The sequence below is a fragment of the Mus musculus genome, chromosome 6 (genome assembly GCF_000001635.26).
Source record: "Mus musculus strain C57BL/6J chromosome 6, GRCm38.p6 C57BL/6J".
Classification (NCBI taxonomy): domain Eukaryota; kingdom Metazoa; phylum Chordata; class Mammalia; order Rodentia; family Muridae; genus Mus; species Mus musculus.
The window spans coordinates 84,041,352-84,066,285 of NC_000072.6; the positions used below are offsets into that span (position 1 = coordinate 84,041,352).

Sequence of the window (24,934 nt, forward strand, 5' to 3'; positions counted from 1 at the left end):
CATAGGAAATTCTGTCCTAATCTTAAATCAAAATTAAACATTTTAAAAATGAAATCCAGCAACCCAAACCACAGTTATTAAGATGAAACATGAACATAATACAATCTAAAGATGTAAGAATCCAGTACTTACTGTAACAGGGCAGACCTTAGCACGACTGACTCCATGATGGAAAACTCAGCCTGTAGACAACAGCAACAGCCAAAAGGATCTAATCCATCCAAGTCCGTAGTTCTGGGAAAGCCTCTAAATGTACTAACCTTGCTTTTTGCCTTCTGTAGTTCCACTTCTGGCTAACTGCTCTCAATAGCCTAGAATATGTTTTTGTTTTGTTTGTTTGTTTTTCAAGATAAAGTTTCTCTGTGTAGCTCTGGCTATCCTAGAACTCACTCTATAGACCAGGCTGACCTCCAATTCAGATATTCACCTCCCTCTGCCTCCCAAGTGCTGGGACTAAAAGTGTACACCACCACTGCCCAGCTCAGAACATGATTATTGTACTTAAAAGCTTACTTTCTCACCCCGAGAAAGGCTTGGTGCTCCTCTGGGATCCTAAACACCCAGTATGGCCGCTGCCCAGCTAATAAGACTTGCTATTGACTTAACCCCATGTCTGAGCTGTCTTCTCTGGTGGATGCCCCACAACATTGCATGCTGAGGAGTGACAGTAAGAAAGTAATAGGAAATAGTAATGTTTTCTACAAGACCAGAAAACTTTTTTAATAAGTTAAAAAAAAAAAAAAACCCAGGGGTCTCCAGCGTACAGTAGTCTTGAGTCTGAGCCCAGATGTTTGAGGCAGTGTTGTGGGTTTTGCTTGGCATGACCACATGCATGGTGCAAGGTGCGTGTGGTGTGTGCTCAGAACCAAGGCTTCAGTGAAGGGAGTCTCATGAGGGATCCGGGTGAGCACTGCCATTATATGTTTTATTTTAAATTACTTTTTGGTCAAGGTGTACTTAGAAACCTTTTATTTCCTTTCCCCTTCCTTCCTTCCTTCCTTCCTTCCTTCCTTCCTTCCTTCCTTCCTTCCTTCCTTCCTCCCTCCCTCCCTTCCTTCCTTCCTTCCTTCTTTCCTCCCTCCCTCCCTCCCTCCTCCCTCTTTTTTCTTCCTTTATTCCTTCCTCCCTCCCTCTTTCTTTCTTTCTTTCTCTCTCTCTCTCTCTCTTGAGTTTGTCTACATAGCCCTGGCTGTTCTAGAACTTAATATGTAGACCAGGCTAGCCTTGAATTTACACAGATCTGCCTCCAGGGGTGCCAGAATTAAAGGCGTGCCCTATCACAACTGGCTAGGTTTAGAAAATTTTACCATTGCTAAGTGTTTTTGCAGTGCCCATATTACATTGTGAGATATATCTAACCCAAGGTTTATGAAGCTGTGGCCCACAGTTGTTAAGATGGCTCACTAGGTAAGGGTCCAATCATGGCACAGGCTCATTAGGTAAGGGCTTGACCATGGCACACGTGATATCTTCTCTTCATACATATGCACAGTATACTCAACTACAACAACAACTACTACAATAATAATAAAAGTAAAATAAAAGCTGTGGCCTTTGCTATAGCCTCACTGCTTCGTGGAAAGGTAGGCATCTCAATGAGCTTGAAGGTGGACTAGCACCTCAGGAGCAACTCTGGACACGGGGTGTGTGGGCTAGGAAGGGCCCACTCTTACCTAGGCCCAGGCTTTGGAGGAGAAATTAGCTCCAGGTGGAGAAGTGAAGGGCAGTGAGTTCTTGTGGAAATTCAAAGTTGTCCCCGGAGCAGCCTTGTTGGAAATGGAGCCTCCTGGCCAGTCCCAGGCTAACCATAGCAACAGAGAAACCTCCCAGCTGGTACTAACCTAGCTTAGCCAGGTTTCTGGTGTTGGGGAAGCCTGGTCTATGAGACAATCCATCTCTAGCAGATGCTGCTGCTGTCCTCAAAGACAGGAAACAGAGGCTCTAAGATGAGACTGGTGAGTTCCCAGAAGCTATGCTGGAGCTGTGTGTGGCTGGAGGGCAGGTATTTGGGTTATTCTCCTGGCTTTGTTATCTCTGCATTTCAGAGGCTCCCAAGGCCCCTGGCAGCTGGCTTCTGGGATCTCTGCAGAGTTCAGTTCCTCTGATGACGTAGGAGTTGAGAGTTTAGTGAGGCAAAGGTGGACAGGCCGGGTAACTGCAGGCCACGGGGAAATGCAGGTTTCATTTTCATCATTGTATTCAGTCCTTTCCCAGGAGCTGTGGGAGGTGTCTGAGACCCCAGAGGCAGCAGGGACTGTAGACATAGTTTTGACAATTGTTGGTCAGTTTGGGGCCCGGCTGGACCTCCTGGAGACAGCTCTGTAGGTCATATGTTTTGCAGAGGGGTCATATGTCTTTACCACTAGCCCCTGCTGGTGAACTCTGACTCACCAGTTTTCACGTGAGCAGGTCACTGCAGGCCAGCATACTGAGAGAACAGTTCCTCAGACCTCCACATCCAGAATAGCCAGTTCACTAGACAGCACTTACCAGAACTTACTGTCTTACAGATAACCCTGTGTGATTTTTTTAAGTTTCCCAAGCATTTATCTTCATTTAGCGGTTCTGGCAATTTAAGGATTAAACTGTAATAGACTAAGTTTAAAATTAAGGCCACATTCATAAAGATCTGCAAAAGGACAGAGCTGCCTAAACACCCTATTCTGTGAGGGAGTGATCAGAGCAAGCCAGTCCGTGGTCTTCATAACAGCTAGCTTAAATGAGGTGACCTTATTTAAAGCAGCCGGAGGGATAGGGTCCCTGCATGGTAATTCTGTAATGCCCTCATGCTGTAGTCTATGCTCATGATGACGAGCTTGTATAAGAGAAGAAGAAATGGTTCAGCAGGTAAGAGCACTGACTGCTCTTCCTGAGGTCCCAAGATCAATTCCCAGCAACCACATTGGTGGCTCACAACCATCTGCCATGCGATCTGATGCCCTCTTCTGGTGTGTCTGAAGACAGGGACAGTGGGCCCACATTCATGAAATAACATGAAATAAATAAACAAATCTTTAATAAAAAGGGAAAGAAGAAGACTGCGCTATGGAGATGGCTCAGATGGGTAAGTGCTCGCTGTGCAGGCGCGAGGGCTGATTAGCTCTCTAGCACTCATGGGAAATTAAGCCCACACTGAGCTTAGCCCCAGTTAGCTCTCTGCCTCCTGCTTGTTCACTGAGATATGAGCTCTCAGCTTCTGCTCCAGCGCCATGCCTGCCTGCCTGCTACCATACTTCCCACCATGATGGTCATGGACTCTAACCCTCTGGAACCATAAGGCCCAGATTAAATACTTCTTTTTATATGTCTCCTTGGTCATGGTGGCTCTTCGGCAATAGGAAAGTAACTAAGACAAGTTCAGTAAGTGTTTTTAATAGGACACCTCCTCAACACCTGCCAGCCACACAGTCTGGTCCCGAGTAGGTGGTGACTGTTATTGTCTTGCTGTTCTGAATCCTCTGTTCTGACCCCTCTTAATGTCCTGAGGGGGTCTTGCTGCAGCCACACCCTGGGATTCCTGACAATCTTCTGTGAGCTCACCATTGTCCTCTGGTAGCCTTCTTCCAATCAGATAGCTCTTACTCATAAGTGGGACTTCCCTCTCCCAGTCTCTCTCTCTCACCTTTCTCCCTCTACAGATCCAGAGCTGCTATCTGCCTCTAGAAACCCTCAAGGCCTTCCGCATCCTGCATAACCTGCCTCCCTGCACCTCAGCTCACAAGTCTGTTGCTTTGATCCCGTCTCTCTCCTCACCCACTGTAGCCCAGGGAGGCCTGGAACTACTGGTCTTGGGGCTTCTGTTTCCCAAATGTTGAGAATTCAGGTGTGCAGCGCCACACCCGGTTCTTTACTTCAGCTTCGTGTTTTAAATGTACGCAGCTCCCAGCGATTAGTGACTTCTTTTATCAGACAGACAGCTCTAGATTGTTAAACTGTTTCAACCCTGGCTGTCTCTTAAACATCTAAACCCTATCTCAGCCCTGCACCATAAGGATTAAGAAAAAAACCTGCTGGCTACAACTCCTAACCAACAGGCTCCCTGCAACTGACCTGTTATCAAGGAAAAAAAAAATCAGATTTCTCCAATGGGGTCTTGCCAGGTACAGTAACCACTCCCAGGACAGGCTCCAGACCCAGGAGTAGTTGGCCAACACAAAACAAACTTTATAATACTCTTGTAGAACTTGTGTCTCATTTAGCTTTTCTTTTCTTTTCTTTTCTTTTTTTTTTCTTTTTTTTTTTTTTTTGAGACAGGGTTTCTCTGTGTACCTTGGCTGTCCTGGAACTCACTGTAGACCAGGCTGACCTCGAACTCAGAAATCCACCTGCCTCTGCCTCCCAAGTGCTGGGATTAAAGGCATGCACCACCATGCCTGGCTCATTTAGCTTTTCTTGGCTGGTCTTTTTTTTTCAGTCTTTTGTGGGTTTTTTTTTTTTTTTTTTGTATGTATTTCTTATTTGTTATTGTTTTGGTTTGTCTGTATTTTTTAAGGAGAAAATGAGAGAGAGAGAGAGAGAGAGAGAGAGAGAGAGAGAGAGAGAGAGAGAGAGAGAGAGGGAGAGAGAATGGGAAGGAAGGAAGGAAGGAAGGAAAGAAGGAAGGAAGGAAGGAAGGAAGGAAGGGAGGGAGGGAGGGAGGGACTTTAACTCCATTATTAGCAGCGAGTCCCTGTCTGGTACTGGGGGGCTGGTGTGTGTGTGTGTGTGTGTGTGTGTGTGTGTGTGTGTGTGTGTGCTCAGGCTATTTTCCCATTGGAACACTGGGATAATATAAGCTATGTGAGGCAAGGGTGTGCTGTAGGTGAATAACATGACAGTGTGTCTGCTAAAAGCCCATGAATGGGAACACTGAGGAGGCTAAGTATGGGGGCCATTGGCCATAGCAGGATGCACACAGAGGCACATACATTAATCCCACAGCACGTGAATGTGCTCTGCATGCCTTGATATGTTTCTTATATAAATGCATACATGTTCTTTCATCAAATGAAAGGAAATGGACTGCAGAGATAACATAGTGTGCGGCACAAGCATGAAGACTGAGTCCAGTTCCCAGAGCTCATGTAAAAGCTGGGTGTTGGTATATGCTTGTACTTCAGTGCTGGGCAAAGGAGACAGGTGTGTATTATGACCAGCCAGCCCAGCCTAATTGGTGAGTCCCAGGTCCTAGTGAGAAAGCCGCCTCAAAAACCAAGGTGTTCTGAGGAATGTCAAACCTGTGTATTTATACACGTAAGAATAAGTTGGGCCTTCTATAGCTGATGGAAGTCATGGATGAAGTCCGAATTGTGCCGATTTTAACTTAAACTTTAAAACCTCCACAAAAGTGTGTATGTGTATATATGTGTGTGCACATACTTGTATGTGGGTATACATGTATATTTCTGTGCATGTGTGTGCATGTGTGTGTGTATGCATGCTTGTGTGTATGCATGTATGTTTCCACGCATGCATGCATGCATGTGTGTTCATGAGCTGGCGTGTATGCGTGTGTATATGTGTATGCAAGGGTGTGTGTGTGTGTGTGTGTGTGTGTCTGTGGGTGTATATATACTCAAGCTCCATTACTAAGGAGGCATAAGAGGAAAGTGTCAATTCTTCTCTCATTCATTCATTTCTTCCCTGTCTTCCATGGCATTTATCATTAGCAACTTGGTTTAGATTCTGCTCTCTTCCCCTGAGCCTATGAAGTATGTTTTTACACACACACACACACACACACACACACACACACACACACACACACACTGTTTTGTGTCATTCTCCATGTGTGTGTCACTTCACAGTATATCACATTTATTTTTCGTTGTCACGTGTTATTCTGACTTGCACACACCTCTATTAAGCTCACTTTGCCACACAGTGATAGAGATAACGCGCATGCTCTTTACTCGGAAATATGCTGCTGTGTGCTCCTACCTGTCTCACTGTGCTCACTGTGCCCTGACTGGCTGGAGTTTCAGTTCTTCCCAATTTCTTGTTTCAAGTGATTATCCAATGAACAATTTTATTCCGATTCCAATGTTTTAATGTGTCAAAGTTTGTGGGGTTTTTGTTGTTGTTGTTGTTTTATGGGGGTGGTTTTGTTTTTATTTGTTTGCTTATTTGTTTTGTTTGCTTGTTCGTTTGTTTGCATTGGTCCCTGGAAGTGGGTATATATGAGTATATATATAAAATGTTTGGAGGGCTGGGGAACTGTTTGTTGTTCTAACTTGAGGATAGATCCTGATGCCCAGAACTCATTTAAAAAAAAAGTCAGATGTGATGGCACACACCTAATCCTACCCTAGGGAAGGCAGACATAGGTGGACGGGTCTCTGGGTCCTGGTGGCCAGCCAGCTTAGCCTACTCAGGCAAATTTCAGGCCAGCAAGAGATTCTGTCACGAAAACCAAGGCAAAAGCTCATAGGCACAGCTGTAAACACATGTGTGCCTTCTCCCCAACACATAGACAAGCACACACATATGTATATTGCACAAAGAAGCTTGGAGATTCTTCCAAGTTGCTTTTCAAAAATAATCAAACTTGTGTCTAACAACAGTGTAGACAGGGTGTGTGCCAATGTTTTTCCTTTTGGCAGTGTGATGGTCAAGAGGAGATATAGTGTAGCTTGTGTTTCCTTGACTGACAGGTAAGAATCTTTCATTTGATTATTGTCCCCTCTGTAATTTATCCTTCCTTCCTTCCTGTCTATCTATCTATCTATCTATCTATCTATCTATCTATCTATCTATCTATCTATCTAACTAACATTTCTATTCCTATTTTGAGACAGAGTGTAGCTATGTAGCCCAGGCTAGTCTAAAATTCACGATCGCCTGAATACTGAGATTGCAGACCACCACAGCTAGCTGGCTGCTTATTTATTTATTTGTTTGTTTGTTTGTTTGTTTTATTTAGATAATGTTTTTCTTTGTAGCTCAGGCTGGCCACCACAGCTTTATTTATTTGTTTATTTATTTATTTATTTATTTATTTAATGGTTTTCTTTGTAGTTCAGGCTGGCCACCACAGCTAGCTAGCTAGCTAGTTTGTTTGTTTGTTTGTTTATTTATTTATTTATACAATGATTTTCTTTGTAGCCCAGGCTGGCCCTGATTTCTCTTATCCTCTGCCTCAGAAGTGTTGAGATCATAGAGTGATTGTCTACATGAGCTTTTACTTTCCTTGACCTCTTCCTCTGGCTTCATCCTAACTCTGCACACTTGGGCTCTTACTAGCAATCGGCACACTTGGTCCACTCAGAGCACAGAGGACCTTTTCCTCTGCTCTCAGTGGCTTAGCTTAGGGCATTCTCTCTCAGATCTGGGAATCCGTGAGGGTATTTTGAAGGCTGAGCTTCAGGGTGCCGTTGTAGAACTGGGAAGAACAGGCACAGTAGGGCCAACCTCGATTTTGCAGACTGTTTTCTGGACTCCCCAGGAGGCAGTTTGGGGCCCAGATTCTTACAGCTCACCATCCCATTGTTCTCTGTGGGCTCAAAAGTGCTGGGCACACCCTCATTTTCAAGGATTTTAAAAACTATATTTTGTCTTGGATTCTGTCCAGGACATCCCTGGATTTCAGGATACTATTTCTTTTGTCTTTCTCTGGACTGAAGTGGAAAACTATTTCGAGTTACCTCTGGACAACCTCTAGGGAGTCAGGTCCCGGAAGGAAGGCTGCCTGAGGCCAGGAGGGTTCAGGGGCTGGGGAAGGTCCTACCATCTCTTACTTCCTGTCTTTCCCTGCCAGGCATGCATAGCTCAGGGCCCAGGAGGCTCAGATCAGGAGTGTTTCTTCTCTGGAGTGAGTGTGTGTGTGTGTGTGTGTGTGTGTGTGATTGTGTGTGTGTACCCCAGGATGGACAGGGGCTCTGACTCATGATGACAGTATGCAACTGAGTCACTGGAGATTGAATTGTGATATATATATATATATATATATATATATATATATATGAAAAACTGACCCATAGTGACCATCCTTGAATATTACAAGTTTAATTTCACGATTATAAAAAATAAAGAGAAGAAATGAGTACAGAGACAGCCCGCCTGCCCTTTACTTCTGTTGATTCTAATTTTCTCTCACTATGTCTCCCTTCCTCTCTCTCTGTTCTCCTCCCATTTGAAGGTAAGCCATAATCACCATAGTTGTCTGGCCTAAATATTCCAGGGCAGATTTCTTAAGATGGGGGCTGGGCACCATGTTAACCTCAGTAGATACATTACATGGATGAACATGATAGATGGAATCTATGCTTTAGAGCATCCTATTAACTGATCAAGAAATGCTTTTCCAAACAGTGCCCGCCCCTCCTTGAGAACCAGATGCAGTCTAGAGTCCCAGATCGAGTCATATTTCTTTAGCTTTCTAGTAATTTTTTAAAAATATTTTGTTTGACTTTTTTGTTTGTTTGTTTGTTTGTTTGTTTGTTTTTCGAGACAGGGTTTCTCTGTATAGCTCTGGCTGTCCTGGAACTCACTCTGTAGACCAGGCTGGCCTCGAACTCAGAAATCTGCCTGCCTCTGCCTCCCGAGTGCTGGGATTAAAGGCACGCGCCACCACGCCTGGCTTGTTTGACTTTTTAATTGAGTCTCATTTGGCCCAGGATGGCCTCCAGCTTGTAGTGTCACTGGGGTGACCTCGAGGCCCCCTGCCTCCATCACCCAAGTGCTGTAGCTGTGCTGGCAAGATCTGCTACCCTAGCTTTCTTTAATCCCACCATCTTTATCTCAATTTATTTTTATTTGAAACTTTCTAATTAAAAAGATTCATATATTATATGTGTATGGGTGTTTGACTACATGTATATCTCTATCCATATCATACATGGGCCTGATGCCCACAGAGGTCAGAAGCGGGCATCAAGTCCCCTGGTGCTGGCATTACTGATGGTTGTGTGGGTGCTGGGAATGAAGCCTGCTCTTTATTCTCCCTCCTTTGGAAACCATCGGATGCTTTCTCAAGATTAGATCACTGTATGCTGCTGAGGCGGTGTGTTTGTCTTAGGCTCTGGGGCCTCGGGTGTCTCTCTGGGTATGTGGCTCTCTGTGGCCTGGCCTGGTGCTGATTTCCCACTGTGTATTGCTTTGCATGCTTCCTCTTGGGGTTAAAGCCATGCTCTGGGCCCATGCAAATGTGCTGCTCCTCAGAATGTCTCCCTCACCTAGCACCTGTGGTGTGTCTTCCCTGATCTGCCAGGATGCGGCAAATGGTCTCCAGCTTATGTCTGACTGGCCTGAGGGAGCCTTCCTACCTACACCCCACTCTTGAAGTCACAGTGGGGTGCCAATTCTGAGCGACACACGCAGATCTGTGAGCACACTGGGCTTTGTCGACCCAGGCTTTCCCTGGAGCTCACCCTGCCTCTGGTCCTTTGGTTCCGTGTGTCTATCACGGAGAACATTCTGGAGGGAGGAAGAAGCCATTCCTTGGCTGTTTTGTTGAACTCCCACTGCTGGGCCACAGTCTCCCTGTGCCATGGGTGTATGTGTAAGTCTGAGGTTAATTTGGGGTATCAATCCTTAGGACTTTTCACCTTGTTCTTCGAGACAGGGGCCCCCTCATACTGGCTATGCTGGCTGTCCAGCAAGCTCTACCTCCCTGGCACTGGGGAACACGTTCATGCCTGGTTTCTTTTGTGGATACTGAGGATCAAACTCAGGTCCTTGTGCCCAGGCAGCACCGCTTTGCAAACTGAGCCATGCTCCCAGCCTATCCTGCACGGACTTCTGAGATTCATCCTTTTTATTCTCCCTTCAGAAGTCATAGGAGCCTCAGAGCCATTGAGTAAATGAGAATGTGCAGGGGACATCAAAAGAGCAAGCAGGGCAGGGGAAATGGAAGTGGAATTTACCCAGCTAGCTGTGCGTCAGGCCACACCCTGCCTGCTGGGGACCTTCCTTGCTGTCTCCAGGGACTGCCTATGCTGGGAGGGTCGGTGTCTCTAGATCAACAAGGCTCAGCATGTTAGAGCATCAGAACATAGGAAAGCTGTGGGCAGGCGTGGCTTGTCCCTGCAGTACCAGCACTGAGGAGGCTGGAGTGGGCGGATCGTGAGTTCAGGGTCTGTTTGAACTATGTAATAAGACCTTATCTCAAGTAAACAAAACAAAATGAAAATTATCAGAAAACAAAAGCATGATGAATATGGTTCAGAACAAAATGTTTTGCAGAGATTTGGTTTTTTTTTTTAATTTTTTTTTGTTTTTTGCTTTGTTTTGAGTTGAATTAGATTAAATTAATGAGCTGTACCCTTCCCACAACTGACACATTTGCCGGCTCTAGTGTGATATTTTGATCCAGTACTCTGACCTCACTAGGGCGATGAACAGTGCCCCCTCCTTATTGTGCCTGTGTATTTGGAGCCATTAAGCCCTTCTCTTCTTGAGTCCTTCCTGTGCTATGGATTTATTACATCCACGTGTGTTTAAGTACCTGCTATCCAGCCTGCCACTACTGCCCCCCCTCCCCAATCAAACTACTAGTAATCACTCTTATACATTCCGGTCTCTTTTTTTCCAAAGATGACCTTGAACTCCAAATCCCCTGCACGTACCTCCCAAGTGATGGGATTACAGGTCTGTACCACCATATTAGTTTCTGTGGTGCTAGGGATCAAACTTAGGGCTACTAGCATGTTGCCCTCTGAGCCTATCTTCACAATCAATTTAAAAGATTATTTTAGATGTATGTGTGTGTACATGCGTGTGCCGCATACACACACACACACACACACACACACACACACACACACACACTCACACTACCTGTATACAAAGCCTATGGAGACAAAAAGAGGGTGCCACAGCGCCTGGAACTGGAGCTATGAGAAATTGTTAACCATCATGTGGTGCTTAGAAACCGAACCCAGGTCCTCTGCAGAATCAGCAAGGGTTCTTAGCTGATGAGTCATCTCCCCAGCCTCCCACCACGATGGCTGAGCACCCACATATGAAAGGGAGTATTCATGATTTGTCTGCATCTGTTTCATTTAACATAGTATTCCCTAGGTGTATCTGTTTGGTGCCATGATAGAATATTAATCTTCATGGCTGAATAACATTTCATTAATATAACCTAACACTCCAGAATGTATATATATATATATCTCACATTTAATTATGCATTCACCTATGGGTAGGTACCTAGGTGGATTGCATGCTTAGCTGTTGTTAACAAGAACAGGCAAGTGTGTCTTTTACACGCTGCTATTTTTTTTGGGGATATATACCTGGAAACATGACATGCCTGGGTCCTACGGCAGATCTGGTTTTAGTTTCTTGAGGAACCTCCATATGGCTCTCCAAAAAAAGCAGCCCTGATTTTTCATTCCAATGGTCTTGGCTTGGCATAGATGATTCCAGAGCTTTTAGTGTTTAATCACCAAGATAGCCGTGAGCTTCCCTTTTCTTAGGCAGTAGATAGTATGATATAATCCTTTATGGTTGTTTTAGCGCTTGACCAAGTCTTGAGAACTTTCTGTAGAATTATATTATTTTGTGGCAGAATTTCATAGCACAGATGTGCTGTGCTGTATCTATGCAGTTTAGCAGTCTCGGGTGGTGGACTGCTGGGTTGCTTTTGTGCTTTGTTCTTACAAACAGTGAATCAGTAAGACTCAATGTTTTTAAACAACATTGTTTCCATTTTTTCACATTTCATTAGCATAAACTTAGCCCCCGCCCCCCCCCCCCCCCCCTTCGCCTTCACACACACTGCTCAAACCCAGCTTGGAGGCTCCCACTCGGCATCTGTCTGACAGGGCACTGACACTCATGGGTGAATTAGGGAATAAACTCTTTCTTCCTGGGGGAGATGTGTGTCTGTCAAATCTCAGCTGCTCTCCTTCCCCATGCCCATCTTGCCTTCTCTTTCTCTGGGATGGCCGAGCCTCTTTCAGCCCCCACACTTCTACTCCCATGTAACAGTGTTTCTGAAACAATGAAGCTAAGAGAACTGGCCAGAGAGGGAAGGCTGGAGGGCCTGTGCTGTAAAGGTGGGGCCAGGCCCACAGGGCCGCTTCTGGTGCTACTGACTAGGTAGGCTCTGCCACACCCTGCTGGCTTCCACAGCCTTGGCCCTTGCAGGGTTCCAGGTCCCTCCTTGACTCACTGGAGTCTTGTTGATGCCACAGGGCACCTGTCAGACCACCGATTGGTGCCCATAGAACCTTGCTTAGCAGACACCTGGCCCTAGAGCTTTTATTTCGGTGTCTGTCTTCAGATGGGACAGACCAGGGTTTGGGCTTTCAAGATTGGGTCCCTTGAATAAAGTTACAGGGAAATGGAATTTGGGGAGGGGCTTTAATGTCCTATTTCCTTTACAGATTGAAATGGATGAATTTGTGGTTTTCTCCACAACCTGTGATGGAGCCTCAGACCTCATTAACCTCCATAAGTCTCTGCAACTTGCCCCTTCCCGCTGGGCTATGCTTTTACATCACTCGTGCAGATGGGAGGCTCTGTCTCTTTGACTCGTCACCACAGCCTCCCACTTGGGTCTTTGGACAGGTGGCCTCCAGCCCTTCTTCCTCAGGATATAGGACAACCTGGTACCTTGGAGAGACTAGTCCCTGTTCCTCAGGGGGTACATTTGATGGCCCCCAAGGGGGTATCAGGGAGGAAATAGCAGTCACTCCTAGGCAGCTCTGGGGGCAGCCGGAAGGGCTAGGGCTGGCAGAGGTGGAGCCGGCATTTCCTTCTGCATTTCCTGCCATTGTTCACCACCCCACTTCCTGGAATTCTCCCTGCTGTCTGGGAGGACTTTGCCAGCAAGCCAGGCTCAGGTGGTCCACCTTTACCCTGGGCCTCTGGCCACGGCTCCTAAGACCAGCTTCAGCCACACGGAGCTATGGAGCTAGACTGCTGTTTGTTGCTACCTGACTGCTGCTGGGCCTGGCCTTTTTGCTGCCAAGGCCAGAAGCCTCAACTGTAGATAGACACTGTCCACATCTGCAGGCTCGCTGGGGCAGGTTGCTTGGTCAGATCACTCTGGTCTGCTGCCAAGGATTCCCGTAAAGGACAGAGTGACTCTGATTTCTTATGTCACAGAGAATCTTGCTCTGAGGACACTCTGGTCACAATGCTGGGGACAAGCGCTATTCCCGTGATGGTCCTTAGGTTACACCTAACAAGAGCCCCTGTTTAGGAAGCCATAGCGCAAAGCTTCCTGTAGGTGCCAGGGAACAGAGAAACCCACAGTCTAGACGTCTGGACCTTTGTGGGACTTAAAAATCCTATAATAACCTCCCTTTATTCTTTCTTTAAAGAAATAAATGCTAAGCTATGTGTGGCAATGCACTCCTTTAATCCCGGAACTTGGGAGGGAGAAGCAGTAGGATCTCTGTGAGTTCGAGGCCAGCTTGGTCTACAGGGTTATGCAGTAAGACCCTGTCTCAAAAAAAAAAAAAAAAAAAAAAAAAAAAAAAGCCAAACCAAACAACCAACCAAACCCCAAAATAAAGAAATGTAAGAGGAGGGCTGAGGGATGGCTCAGTGATAAAAACGTGTCCTGTGTTAGTGTGAGGACCCAAGTTCAATTGAGCTTCTGTGATCCCAGTTTGCCTACAGGAACATGGGAGGGAGAGGCAAGAGATCCCACAGGAGTATGAAAGGCAGTTGGCATAGAGTATGGAACAGAAAAACAGTGAAGAGACCCTGCCTCAAATGAGGTAGGAGGTGAGAACCAACAACACAGCTGTCCTCTGTAACACACAGGCACACACACATGTTCACACCCACAAACATGTATATACATACACACAAACATGCATACACATCAACATAAACACACACACATACACATACACCCACATACACACAAACATGCACACACAAATACACATATAAACATACTTACACAACCATACAAACACACACACATACATACTTATACAAACATACAAACACACACACAGTGTTTGTATTTCTAGCAAAGGAAATTGTAAGGTGGCTCAGAACCTGCCTGCCTCAGAGGGTATAAACACATGTATTTCATTGCCAGAGAGTTTAATAATTATTTATCACATAGGTTTACAAGTTACTTATTTTTAATTAATTTGCTTAGTGTATATGTGGGAAGGATAAGCATGCACACATGTGCTCTTCTGTGTGGGATATGGAAGTCCACCGTGATATCACTCTCAGGAGGAACACTAGATTTTAACAAGTTTAAATGCACAGTTCTGTGCAACCTTTGCACCCATCCACCTATAGACCTCTTTCATCTTCCAAGCAGAAAACCTGAACCCATTAAATACAATTTTCTTCTTTCCTTCCCAACAGCTCCTGACAACCACCATTCTATTTTCTGTGCTTGTGAGTCTGACTAGGTGCTTTGTACAAGAAGGATCACATGGTATTTGTCCTTCTGTGTCTTTAGTCTAATTCTTCTTTATTATTTATGGACAGTCCTGGGGACTGAGCCTCGTAAATGCAAGGCAAGTGCTCTACCATGGAGCTGCTGTCCAGCTGTGCCAAGACTTGTCCCAGGAGAAGTGTCACAAATTCCTGAATGCTGACTAACAGTCCATGTACATGCACATTTCATCTTGTTTGTCCATCTGCCTACCTGGCCTGGTTGCTCCTATTATTTATTTATTTATTTATTTATTTATTTATTTTAAAGGTTAATTTCTTGTTTTATATGTTATGTAAATTTTGCTTGCATTCAAAATACCACTTGCATACCTTGGCCCCCAGAGGCCAGAAGAGAACATTGGAACCTCTGGAGTTGTAGTTACAGACAGTTGTAAACTTCCATGTGGGTGCTTGGAATCGAATTCAGGCCTCCCAGTAGAGCAACCAGAGCTCTTAATTCCTGAGCTATCTCTAGCTCCACCCCTACTCCACTGTCTTTAACCTTTTTTTTTTTTTTTGGTTTTTGAGACAGGGTTTCTCTGTATAGCCCTGGCTGTCCTGGAACTCACTTTGTAGACCAGGCTGGCCTCGAACTCAGAAATCTGCCGGCCTCTGCCTCCCGAGTGCTGGTGTCTTTAACCTTTTAAAGACAATGTCTTGTGTCTCAACTTCATTATGTAACTGAGTATAACCTTGAACTCCTGATCCTCCTGAACTCTGATTACTGGGGTTATAAGTATGAACAACCTTGCCTGGCTTATGTGATGCTAGGGATGAAACCCAGGGCTTTGTGCACGCTAGGCAGGTACTCTGCCAATGGACATGGAGCAGGTCTCATTTTCTGATGTTTGAGGATTTGCTGCTTGAATGTGTTGTATAGATGTCTGGAGTCAGAAGTGGGGCTAGAGATTGGGTTGCCTGTCTACGTTTAATGTTCCGTAGCATCCCCCTCCATTCTTCTCACCAGCAGCATGCTGCTCACATTGCATCCACAGTCAGGAAGCAGAGAGACATCAACGATGTTGCTCAGCCCACTTTTTCCTTTTTGGGCAGCAGGCCCCCAACCCTTATAGCGGCTCTCCCCCTCTCAATGAACTCAATCTAGAAATGTCCTCACAGATCTATTCAGAAGTATGTCTACTGGATGACTCTGGATGCTGTCAAGTTGACAGTCAACACTAACCATTGCAAGTCCATCCCTGCCAACCTGACACCTACACATATCCCTTTTAAGACAGAGCCTTCTACCTTGTCCCTATAGGCTCAGGATCTTCTCATAATGCATTCAGCCCGACTTCCGAAGTACACATAGTTTCTAGCACCATCCTAATGGAGATGAGATGGTGTCTTACTGGAGTAGCGTTTGTAAACCTAGCTCATTAGGTCAAGATTCAAATTTCACTCCATGGGTCTATTTAAACCCACATGCAGACTACTGTTACAGAGACCAGGGCAAGGATGGTCTCTGATACTGGGCTAGCTTTATTCATTAGGAGAAATAAGAAAAAGCAATGCCGGATATGTCCCCATAGCTGTCCCCAGGACTGATGAGGATTTGTGCCCTGATGGCTATCCGTAGTTTGGCTCCCAGGGAGCAAGCAGAGGCTGAAGCAGACTCTGATGACAGGTTTTTGGTGACACAGGCCACTTGCTGCCACCGCAGAGGCACAGAGTGAATCGTGTGTGGTTTAGGACCCACAGAACAGGACTTATTCCTCTAGATTCTTTGAAAGGCCTTCCTCGGCCAGCCAGCCAGTGGGCCACTTTCCCAAGACCTCGTCTCTTGCCGGTGACAAGTGTGGTCTCATGTATGTGTGCTGGACGTCTGGTGAAGGGGTCTGTCTCCTAGACCAACACGTTTTCTCCCTGGGTATGAAGACAGGAAGGTGTCTTGCTTCTGATTTGTTAATTGGGGCTGTGCTTCCTGGGAAACTGGCGTAGACAGACTGGGTGGTGGGTTCAGCCAGCTGAGGCATGGGGGCATCAAAGGTGTGAACTGGGAAAACTGCCTCTGTCCCATGGTGATGCTGGCCCGGTTCATTAAGATCTGATGGCAGCACTAGGGGTGTGGCTCAGTTGAGAGAGTGCTTTGCAAAGCATGCGTGAAGCCCTGGGCTTGATCGCCAGCACTGTATAAACAGGGTGTGGTGGGGAGCACCTGCAATCCCAGCACTTGGGAGATAAAGGCAGGAGAGTCAGAAGATCAGGATCATTCTCAGCTACAGAGCCAGTTTGAGGTCAGCCTGGGCTACATGTGATCCTGTCTCTAAGTAAGTAAGTAAACAAATAAGTAAATAAGTAATCTGTCTGGTGAGAATCTGCCCCTACCCACGGCAATAGCATGGCTAGGCTTCTAAGGCCAGACAGAAAGAGGTTAAGGTTGAGCTTGGGGAAGGGAAGGGCAGGCGTCTCTGATCTCTCTCTTCTCCTTAAGATGGTACCATAGGAACTATCTTACATGGGTATATGCTACCAAGGGACCATCTCACATGAGTACATGTTACCATGGGAACCATCTTACATGGGTACATGCTATCATGAGAGCATCTCACATGGGTACATGTTACCACAGGAACCATCTTACATGCTACATGGCACTCATGGTACCGTGGGTACAGAGAAACCTTAAAGGACTCCGAAAGAACTAGGCGGTGGAGGAGGTAAGAGACGAGCCAGGCACATTAGGCTGGTTCTCACCCTTGGACTTCTTTGTCTTCCCAGGTTCCTGGGGGAAGCCAAGATCCCACTCCAGGAGGTCCTTGCCACCCCCAGCCTCTCTGCCAGCTTCAACGCACCTCTGCTAGACGCCAAGCAGCAACCCACGGGGGTAAATGTCTGCATGTCTCTGTCCATAGCCAGCTTTTGTTTGGGGCCCTGTGTCTTATGCCAGAGGCCAGCTCCTGGGAGCCAAGCATGGCTCTCCTTGGCTATAGGTTAGGGTGCTAGAAAAGATTCATGGTTGGGACCTGCAAGGCTCAACGAAGCCTGCCACGCCCCTACTTGGCTACTTCTGAGTCTAGCCTACTCCGTCACCTCCTGTCCTGTGTTCTAGTCAGCCTTGAGTGGCTTCCTTAGCCTGCCTGGCAGACTGCCCAGAATCATTGCCAGCTCCATTCTCCAGATAGGGAATATCTGAGTCATCTGGGTCACAGGTCACCAGGGGAGGGAGGCAGACAACTCTCCCCTGCCCACCTGGGGCCAGTCAAGACCCCTTCCTTTTCCTCTCTTGTCGGTCTAGCCCCTCCCCCAGCTTTCCCATTCTCTCCTAGTCTGCACAAACCATTCCCAGTCCTCCTTGCTGGCCTCCTGTTATTTTTAGTGGTCTAAATATACCCTTCAGGGTTCTTTCTTCCTGTTCACTAGGATTCTGGGTCTGTCTACATGACAGGATGCTACTGCTGAACCCGACATACTTCCCAGTGAAGCCTGCAGGGTTGTGGGCTGTCAGTCCTCATAGACAGGCTGTGCGTGCGTGCATGTGTGTGTGTGTGTGTGTGTGTGTGTGTGTGTGTGTGTGTGTGTGTGTGTGTGCATGCGTGCGTGCATGTATGTATGTATTTGAACCTTTGACTGGTTAGGAAAGTCGAGTTGGGACTAATTTGGGCTGGGCTGAATGAGACCATACTGGGTTCTTACTGGGAAAAGAGAGCCACTGGGGTTGCTTTCACGCAGTGTTTTCTGAAACGGTCTCAGTCACTTCCGGTGTCACCTGTTGCCTTCTCTTTGAGCTCTGCAGTCAGCTACATTAGTCTAGGAAGCCTCCAGTGGCATTTGAAGCTGACTCTTCTTGGACCCTGAGGAGACTCCTAGCTGTTTCTGCAGCCTGGTGCACCGAGCAGCTAGAGATATCAAGGTTTCTGTCAAGAGCAGCCCTTGGAGTCAAGAGACCTGTCTGGTGCTTTCCTGTTACCCTCTAGGTTGAAGCAGCTTCCTCCCTGTAGCCTTCAACCAAAGGCTCTTACCTTCCTGCCAAGATCTCCGCTCCTTTACTCCAAACCTAAGACACTGATGTTTTCCACACTTACTCCCTCCAAACTCACTGTGCTCTGGGATGGAACCTTTCAGCCTGGTTTCTGCAAACTGCATACTGAGGAAGGCTGGAAATGATCTGCAATCCCTGCCCTTGGCCTGGCTTTCATATTCTGTTTGCACTTCATACTCAAGCTGAGAACCTGCAGCCTCCTCTCCATTGTCCCCAGACCCCAGGCTGCCTGTGGAGCCTGACCATCCTTCACAATGACTCTAAGTTGAATACATGAAAGCCAGGATGTGGTGAATGGGAGAGAAGGGCTGGGCCCTGCTCAGTGAGCCACCTGCTAAGTCTGCACAGAGGTGGGGAGAGGCACGAGTGGTAAGGAGAGGTTAGCAGCTCACCTTGCGGCCTGGGATGCAGTCCTCACTCCCTGGAGAAGGTCCAGGAGCAGACTTCCACCTCTCTTACTTGTATCCCCCTGCCGTCCTGGTACAGCACAGGCAGGTGGGAAGAACCTCTGAGCTGGGGGTTCCTGCTAGGACCTGTGCTGCTGAGCAGAAGCCCTTTGCTTCTGGGGGACACCACTGGCTGACTCAGATCTTTTATTTTGAAGTGGTTTAAGTGTCTGGCTCAGATCTTTTATTTTGAAATGGTTTAAGTGTAGAAGCAGGGCTGGGGAGCTGCCACAGTCAGCTTGCCTTGCAATCTCGAGGTCCTGAGTTCCAATCCCCAAACCAACTTTGAATGAGATAGGTGTGGTGGGACAGTAATTTCAGCCTGGGGAAGGTGGAGCCAGGTGGATCCCTGGAGCTCACTGAGCAGTTGGCTGAGCCTAATGGGTGAACCCCAGGCCAATGAGAGAAACAAGATTGATGGATCCTGAGGGAGGCATGGTACCTTAGAATGACTTTGACCTTCACACACACACACACACACACATACACACACACACACACACACCACCACCACCACCACCACCACCACCACCACCACCAGCACCAAAGAAGCTGGTTTGATGGTTTATGCCTGTAATTCCAGCACTGGGAAGCCTGAAGCAGGATGACTCTATGAATTGGAGGCCAGCCTAGAAGACTTAGTGAAACCAAGGCCAGCACAGAATACAGAGGAGCATAGTGAGAGATTCTGTCAGAGAGTGGGAGAGAGAACCTTCTAAGAGGAGTCCAAACCACTCTGTGTCCTGGGTCACTTGAGACCACGTCACCACCGCCTAGCCATCTCCCTTGATGCCGGAGTGTGTATTTTGAGTGAAAGGCCTTCTCCGTAGCATCTCTTTCAAAGAGATGAAAGCCATATCGACGTAGAGCTCATCCGACGCACAGACCTCCTCGAGGCTCGTCAGTTGTGTGTGTTATTCTTATGTGTGTGCACACAGCAATGGAGGCCAAAGGTTGAGGTCCTTCACTCTCTATCTGATCTTTCGAGTCAGGGTCTCTGGCTGAATCTGGAGATCATGGATGTGGCTGGCTGACGAATGGGCTTCAGGGGTTTGTTGCCTCCACCCCACCGATGCAGTGGTAATATAGGTGTGTGCACCAGACCTGCTTTACGTGATGCTGGGATTGAACCCAGGGTTTCATGCATGTTATTGGGACCTGGACCTTAGTCTTCTGGAAGACCAGCAAGGGCTCTTAACCTCTGAGCCACTTTCCCCAGCTCCTTACTGTCCCTTCGATGTGTTTCTGTAGTTTATTGAGACCTTCCTGGAACAAAAAGATAGTCTAGGATTATCTTGTACAATTACTTATTTCTCCAAAGAGCCCCAGTGGTTCATCAGTCATAGGAAGGAGGGCACTGGGGTCTATTAATACTCGCTGCTCACGTGGCGACACCTGGTGGTAGCTTCTAACCATGCAGGGCCAGTTACATCCAAGCCTTGAATGTGGTATTAAAGGGGTGCTGGGGTCGCCTCTGGGTTCCTTTCTCAGTGTTCTGAGCCTGAATTGTTGCTGGTCCTGCCTTTGTTAGTCTGTTTTCCCTCCTTGGTCCCCAGTCTGGAGGATGCAAGCCTGAGATACAGTGGTAGCTGGCATCTTCTCAACCTCAGGGCAGGGTTTGCCCTGGGAGTCTGCGTGTCCTCCTTATTACTAATGTCTCTGCTATTATGGCTAGTATTCCCTGCTAGGTTGCTCAGATGAAGATTACGGTGGCAAATATTTGTAAAGGATTTGTCAAAATTGTGGAAAATGCTTTCTGTCTAATACAGAGCTGACTACTTGTTTAAAAGATGGAGGTGGGGGGGGGGGCTGGAAAGATGGCCAAGTGGTTAAGAGCACTGTCTGCTCTTCCAGGGAACCTAGGTTTGATTCCCACTACTGACATGGCAACTCACAACTATCAGTAACTCCAGTCCCAGGGAGTTACAGTCCCAGTGTGAGCACTGAACATCCAGAGTGCACAGACACACACACAGGCAAAACAGCTGTATATATAAAAATTTTAAAAAGGAACAACAAAGGAGACAACCGAGAAGAGCAGCTGGTTTCTATGGACACCACCGACCCCAGCGTGCTCCCTTTCCCCAGCTTTGCTTGGGACCTGCAGGGTCTTGGTCTTGTGCTGGAAGCTCGGTTCCCACTGTGGCACTGAGGTGTGTGTGTGTGTGTGTGTGTGTGTGTGTGTGTGTGTACCTTTCTTAGGAAGATAGAGGGGATTATATCCACATAGAAGAACGGAAGGACACTGACAACTTCTGTTGCATTATTTTCCCTCCTAGAGTTGTCTTAGTTTCTTTTTCTGGTGCTGTGATAAAAGACTCTGACAAAAGCAATTTAAGGGCAGAAGGGTTTGCTTGAGCTCACAGTTAAAGATGCAGTCCCTCATGGCAAGAAGGTCAAGGCTGCAGGAGCTCCAAGCTGCTGGTCACACCTAACCCACAACAGCAAGCAGAGATGGATGAATACAGGTCTCAGCTAGCTTTTTTCTTTCTTTCTTGGACCCAGCCCCAGGGAATGGTGCAGTCCACTTCTCGTGTGCATCTTTGCACCTGAATCAACCCAATCAGCAGAGTCCCTCTCAGACACGCCCTGAGTGGTAAAGGCCACTCCCAGGAACGCTTAAGGCTTGTCTCCTAGGTGATGCCTTGGAGAGAGGTTTTACATGTTCTTAAGTTGAGCACTTATTGTTTGGATCTGGGGTGGGTGGAAGGTGAGAGATACGTTCTTGTATATACAGGCTGGGCTTGAACTCCTTGTATAGGCGAGGATGACCCTGAACTCCCTGGCTCTCCAGCTCCACCTCCCAAGTCCTGGTACTGCAGGTGTCTAACCACCACACCCTGCTTTTACCTGGGCTTTTCCAAAAAAGTTTTCCTTTGACCCTGGGAGAGACTCAGACGGGCCTCTGATGGCCTCAAGCTGCCAGGGTGGAGTCCTGTGAGCGTCTGGCTTCCCTTGGACTCAGATCCACCTTTTGCTCTGGAAAGTGGAGTTGCCAGGGAGGAGGTGAAGTGTGACCCCAGGCAGCCTTACCTGGCTGTGCTTACAGGTTCCTGGGTGGCTTCCCTACAACCTCCTGCAGTCCCGACCCTGTCAGAGCCAATGGCTTAGAGAGGATGGGAGACTAGAAAGGACACCGGAGGGAGGGTGTCGTTTCTCCTTTATACTTACCTGTTGCCGACTCATCTCTTCTAGGCCTCTCTGGTCCTGCAGGTGTCCTACACGCCACCCCCAGGAGCTGTGCCCCTGTTCCCACCACCTGCTTCTCTAGCACCCTCCCCGACACTGCCTGACATGGATCTGGTGCCTGGTGAGGAGCCCACCCACCCTTTCATAGGGCATGGTCCTTGGAAGATGGCCAGCATGGAGACAGAGGTTGTGGGTGGGTAGGAAAGGAGAGGTGGAGATGGCTCCCATTAGGTTCCCCAAATCCCAGATATTTGGGAAGGGCAGGGTCCAACCTCTATTCTCCATTTCCTAGCTCTGGAGATTAGCATGAGACCTGAGGCTTGGTGCTTCCCTAAGTGGTGATACAATGTTACAAAAGAGCTACTCACCATACCCCACCTCCAACCCCTGAAAAGAATTTTGAGCCAAAGTTAGGGAATGGGAGTTTATCTCTTGCCTTTGACACTGAATAGCTGTGTGGCTTTGGGCTGGTCATTCTGGGCACAGGGATGATCATACATGAAGTGTGCAGACAGGCTAAGTAGGCTATGTCCTGTGCCCGCTTTAAGCTTCTGCTAGGCTTATCAAGTAAAGATGCAGGCCAAGGAGGCTGATTTGCTGGTGGTGCTTGGGAAAGTTGGCCTGACCACTAGGCGGTGTGGGTAGAAAGCAGCTGAGACGGGGCAGCTCATTTGCTTGGGGGAAAATTCTAGAGTTTATCTTCTGGTGAAGGAGGTGTGGCGGGGGCGGGGTGGGTAGGGGGAGAAGCAAGTTATAAAATCCTGAGAAGGCTTTGCCCTCCCTGGGTATGCCTGTCTTGTTGGCCAGCTCTGTGTGGGTTTCTGTGGAGAGGGAGGCTGAGGGAAGTTTCGTTGGCTTAGCACATCCAGCCCTGGGAATCCTGAGCTGGGGAGAGATAGCTAAGCTAGGCTCAGGGAGGAAAGGGGGTGCTGGGGAGGGCAGGTGGGCAGGTGTCCCCAGATGCTCTGGGCTTGATCAACAAAAGGAGGCTCCCAGCTCTGCCTGGTTGGGCAAGGGACCGTCACCTCTGAGCATGGTACCCAGGCTGAGTGGATAAGCTTAGGAGAGGTGAGGGTGGGCCTGGGGAAGGTGGGCCTCTCTCATCCCAGCTCCCTCCCAACCCTCCCCTCTTGGGCTACGCCCTGATGCATGCCAGGTGGGGGACAGAGCCGGGCTGAGACTTGGTCCCTGCTCAGTGACAGCACCATGGACACGAGATACTCTGGGAAGAAGTGGCCGGTCCCCACGGGTGAGACGCAGCCAGACCCTACCACCTGTAACTGTCTCACCTGGCAAGGTGGCCAGAAGGGCCTGTCTGTTAGGGCTGGGGTGGGTGGGTCAGGGCCATCCTCCTTCTTCTTCTTGCTGACTAACTATTTATTGACTGTTTTCCAGGGCCAGCTATGGCAGCTGCCCTTCTTTGATTTCATCCATCTTGGGTATGGGTGGGCTTAGGGTGTGGTATTGAAGCATGCACACTCTTTGGTCCTCCCCCTGTTGGACTGAGACCTCAGGTCAGGACCAAAGGTGCACAGTGCTCAAGAGGGTCCTGTGCCCACAGACACAGGAGGGGAGGAAGACACCGAGGACCAGGGCCTGACTGGAGATGAAGCTGAGCCGTTCCTGGACCAGAGTGCTGCTGTGGGCCCAGGGGGACCGACCACACCCAGGAAGCCACCTTCCCACCCTCCTCCCCACTATCCAGGGGCAAAAAGAAAAAGAAGCTCTGCCCCACCTAGAAAGCTGCTGTCAGACAAGCCACAGGACTTCCAGGTGATAGTGGGGGAACTGTCTCTATAATTCATCAGCAATCACTAGTGTTCTGTGCCTGGCTGGGTTGTCTAGCCTCAGGACAATGCGCTGGTGTTCCGGAGGCCTCCCATGAAGAAGCTAGGCTGCCCTGGACCCTGACAGCTGAATTGAAAGTTTGTGTTTTGGGAGCTCACAGCATGCCTCTGCCCAGTCCCAAGGAGTTGGATGTATAAAAGATTAGCCTAGCCTACATCTCCTTTGTTGTGGTAACTGGCCTTTGTCCTAGGACCAGCTTCTTGCTCTTTAGGGTCCACATGCCCCACCAACAGCAGCAGTGGAGTCCTCTGAACCTTCCCAAAAATCAGTGACTGTTTAATTATTTATTGAGTGTGTTAGCATGGAGTGAACTAGTGCCACTGTGAGAGATCACTGTGTGGAAGACAGAGGAAAACTTGTGGGAGTTGGTTCTTTTTTTTCCACCGAATAGATCCTGGGGTATAAATTCAGACTATCGAACTCGGCAGCAAGTGCCTTTTCCCATAGAGTCACCTTGCTGGCCTATTGGTTTTTTTTTTGTTTTGTTTGTTTGTTTGTTTGTTTGTTTTGTTTTTTCGAGATAGGGTTTCTCTGTGTAGCCCTGGCTGTCCTGGAGCTCACTTTGTAGACCAGGCTGGCCTCGAACTCAGAAATCTGCCTGCCTCTGCCTCCCGAGTGCTGGGATTAAAGGTGTGCGCCACCACACCCGGCTTGGCCTATTGTTTAAAATTTTTTAAATTACATTTATATTCGTATGCGATGTTTCTGTGTGTATGCACACATGTGTGCCATAGCACGTGTGCCACAGCATGTGTTGGAGGCTGGAGGGCAACTTTCTGCTCACTCTCTTCTACCATCTCTCTGGCCCTGTTTGAGACCGGGTCTTGTGTTACTCAGGCTGGCCTCGAACTCACCGTATAGCTAGGATGTCATTGAACTCCTGATCCTCCTGCTCTGTTTCCAAGGTGCTGGAATTAGACCCGAATGGCCATCACGTCCAGCCAAGGTCCTTAGACAAGTAGACCTCTGCCCCTACTCAGAGCTGCTCAATCAGCTGCCTGAGTCTGAGGAACTGTGTCCAACAGTGGAGAAAGAAAGATTACCCAAGTTTGAGGCCAGCCTGGGCTACCTAGTGAATGACAGGGCAATCTAGCTAGAGAGTGACTTACTTAGAAAAACAGCA

The 24,934-nt window shown here is 47.8% G+C and overlaps 1 protein-coding gene across 28 annotated transcripts in view; it reads left to right on the plus strand.

The window, feature by feature from the left end:
* Nucleotides 1-24,934, plus strand: part of Dysf (dysferlin) — a 202,700-nt gene that overhangs the window by 32,991 nt on the left and 144,775 nt on the right. For 19 of the 28 annotated variants that reach the window (XR_377460.3, XR_377461.3, XM_006506164.4 and 16 more), the window contains exons 4-7: nucleotides 17,068-17,173; nucleotides 21,970-22,084; nucleotides 23,120-23,212; nucleotides 23,525-23,736. Coding sequence is in view for 26 of the 28 variants with exons in the window: in XM_006506164.4 (XP_006506227.1) it covers nucleotides 17,068-17,173; nucleotides 21,970-22,084; nucleotides 23,120-23,212; nucleotides 23,525-23,736 (526 nt within the window). In the remaining 2 variants the exon portion in view is untranslated. The remainder of the gene's footprint in view (nucleotides 1-17,067; nucleotides 17,174-21,969; nucleotides 22,085-23,119; nucleotides 23,213-23,524; nucleotides 23,737-24,934) is intronic. The other 9 variants (XM_006506175.4, XM_006506179.4, XM_006506177.4 and 6 more) reach the window with 1 other exon arrangement.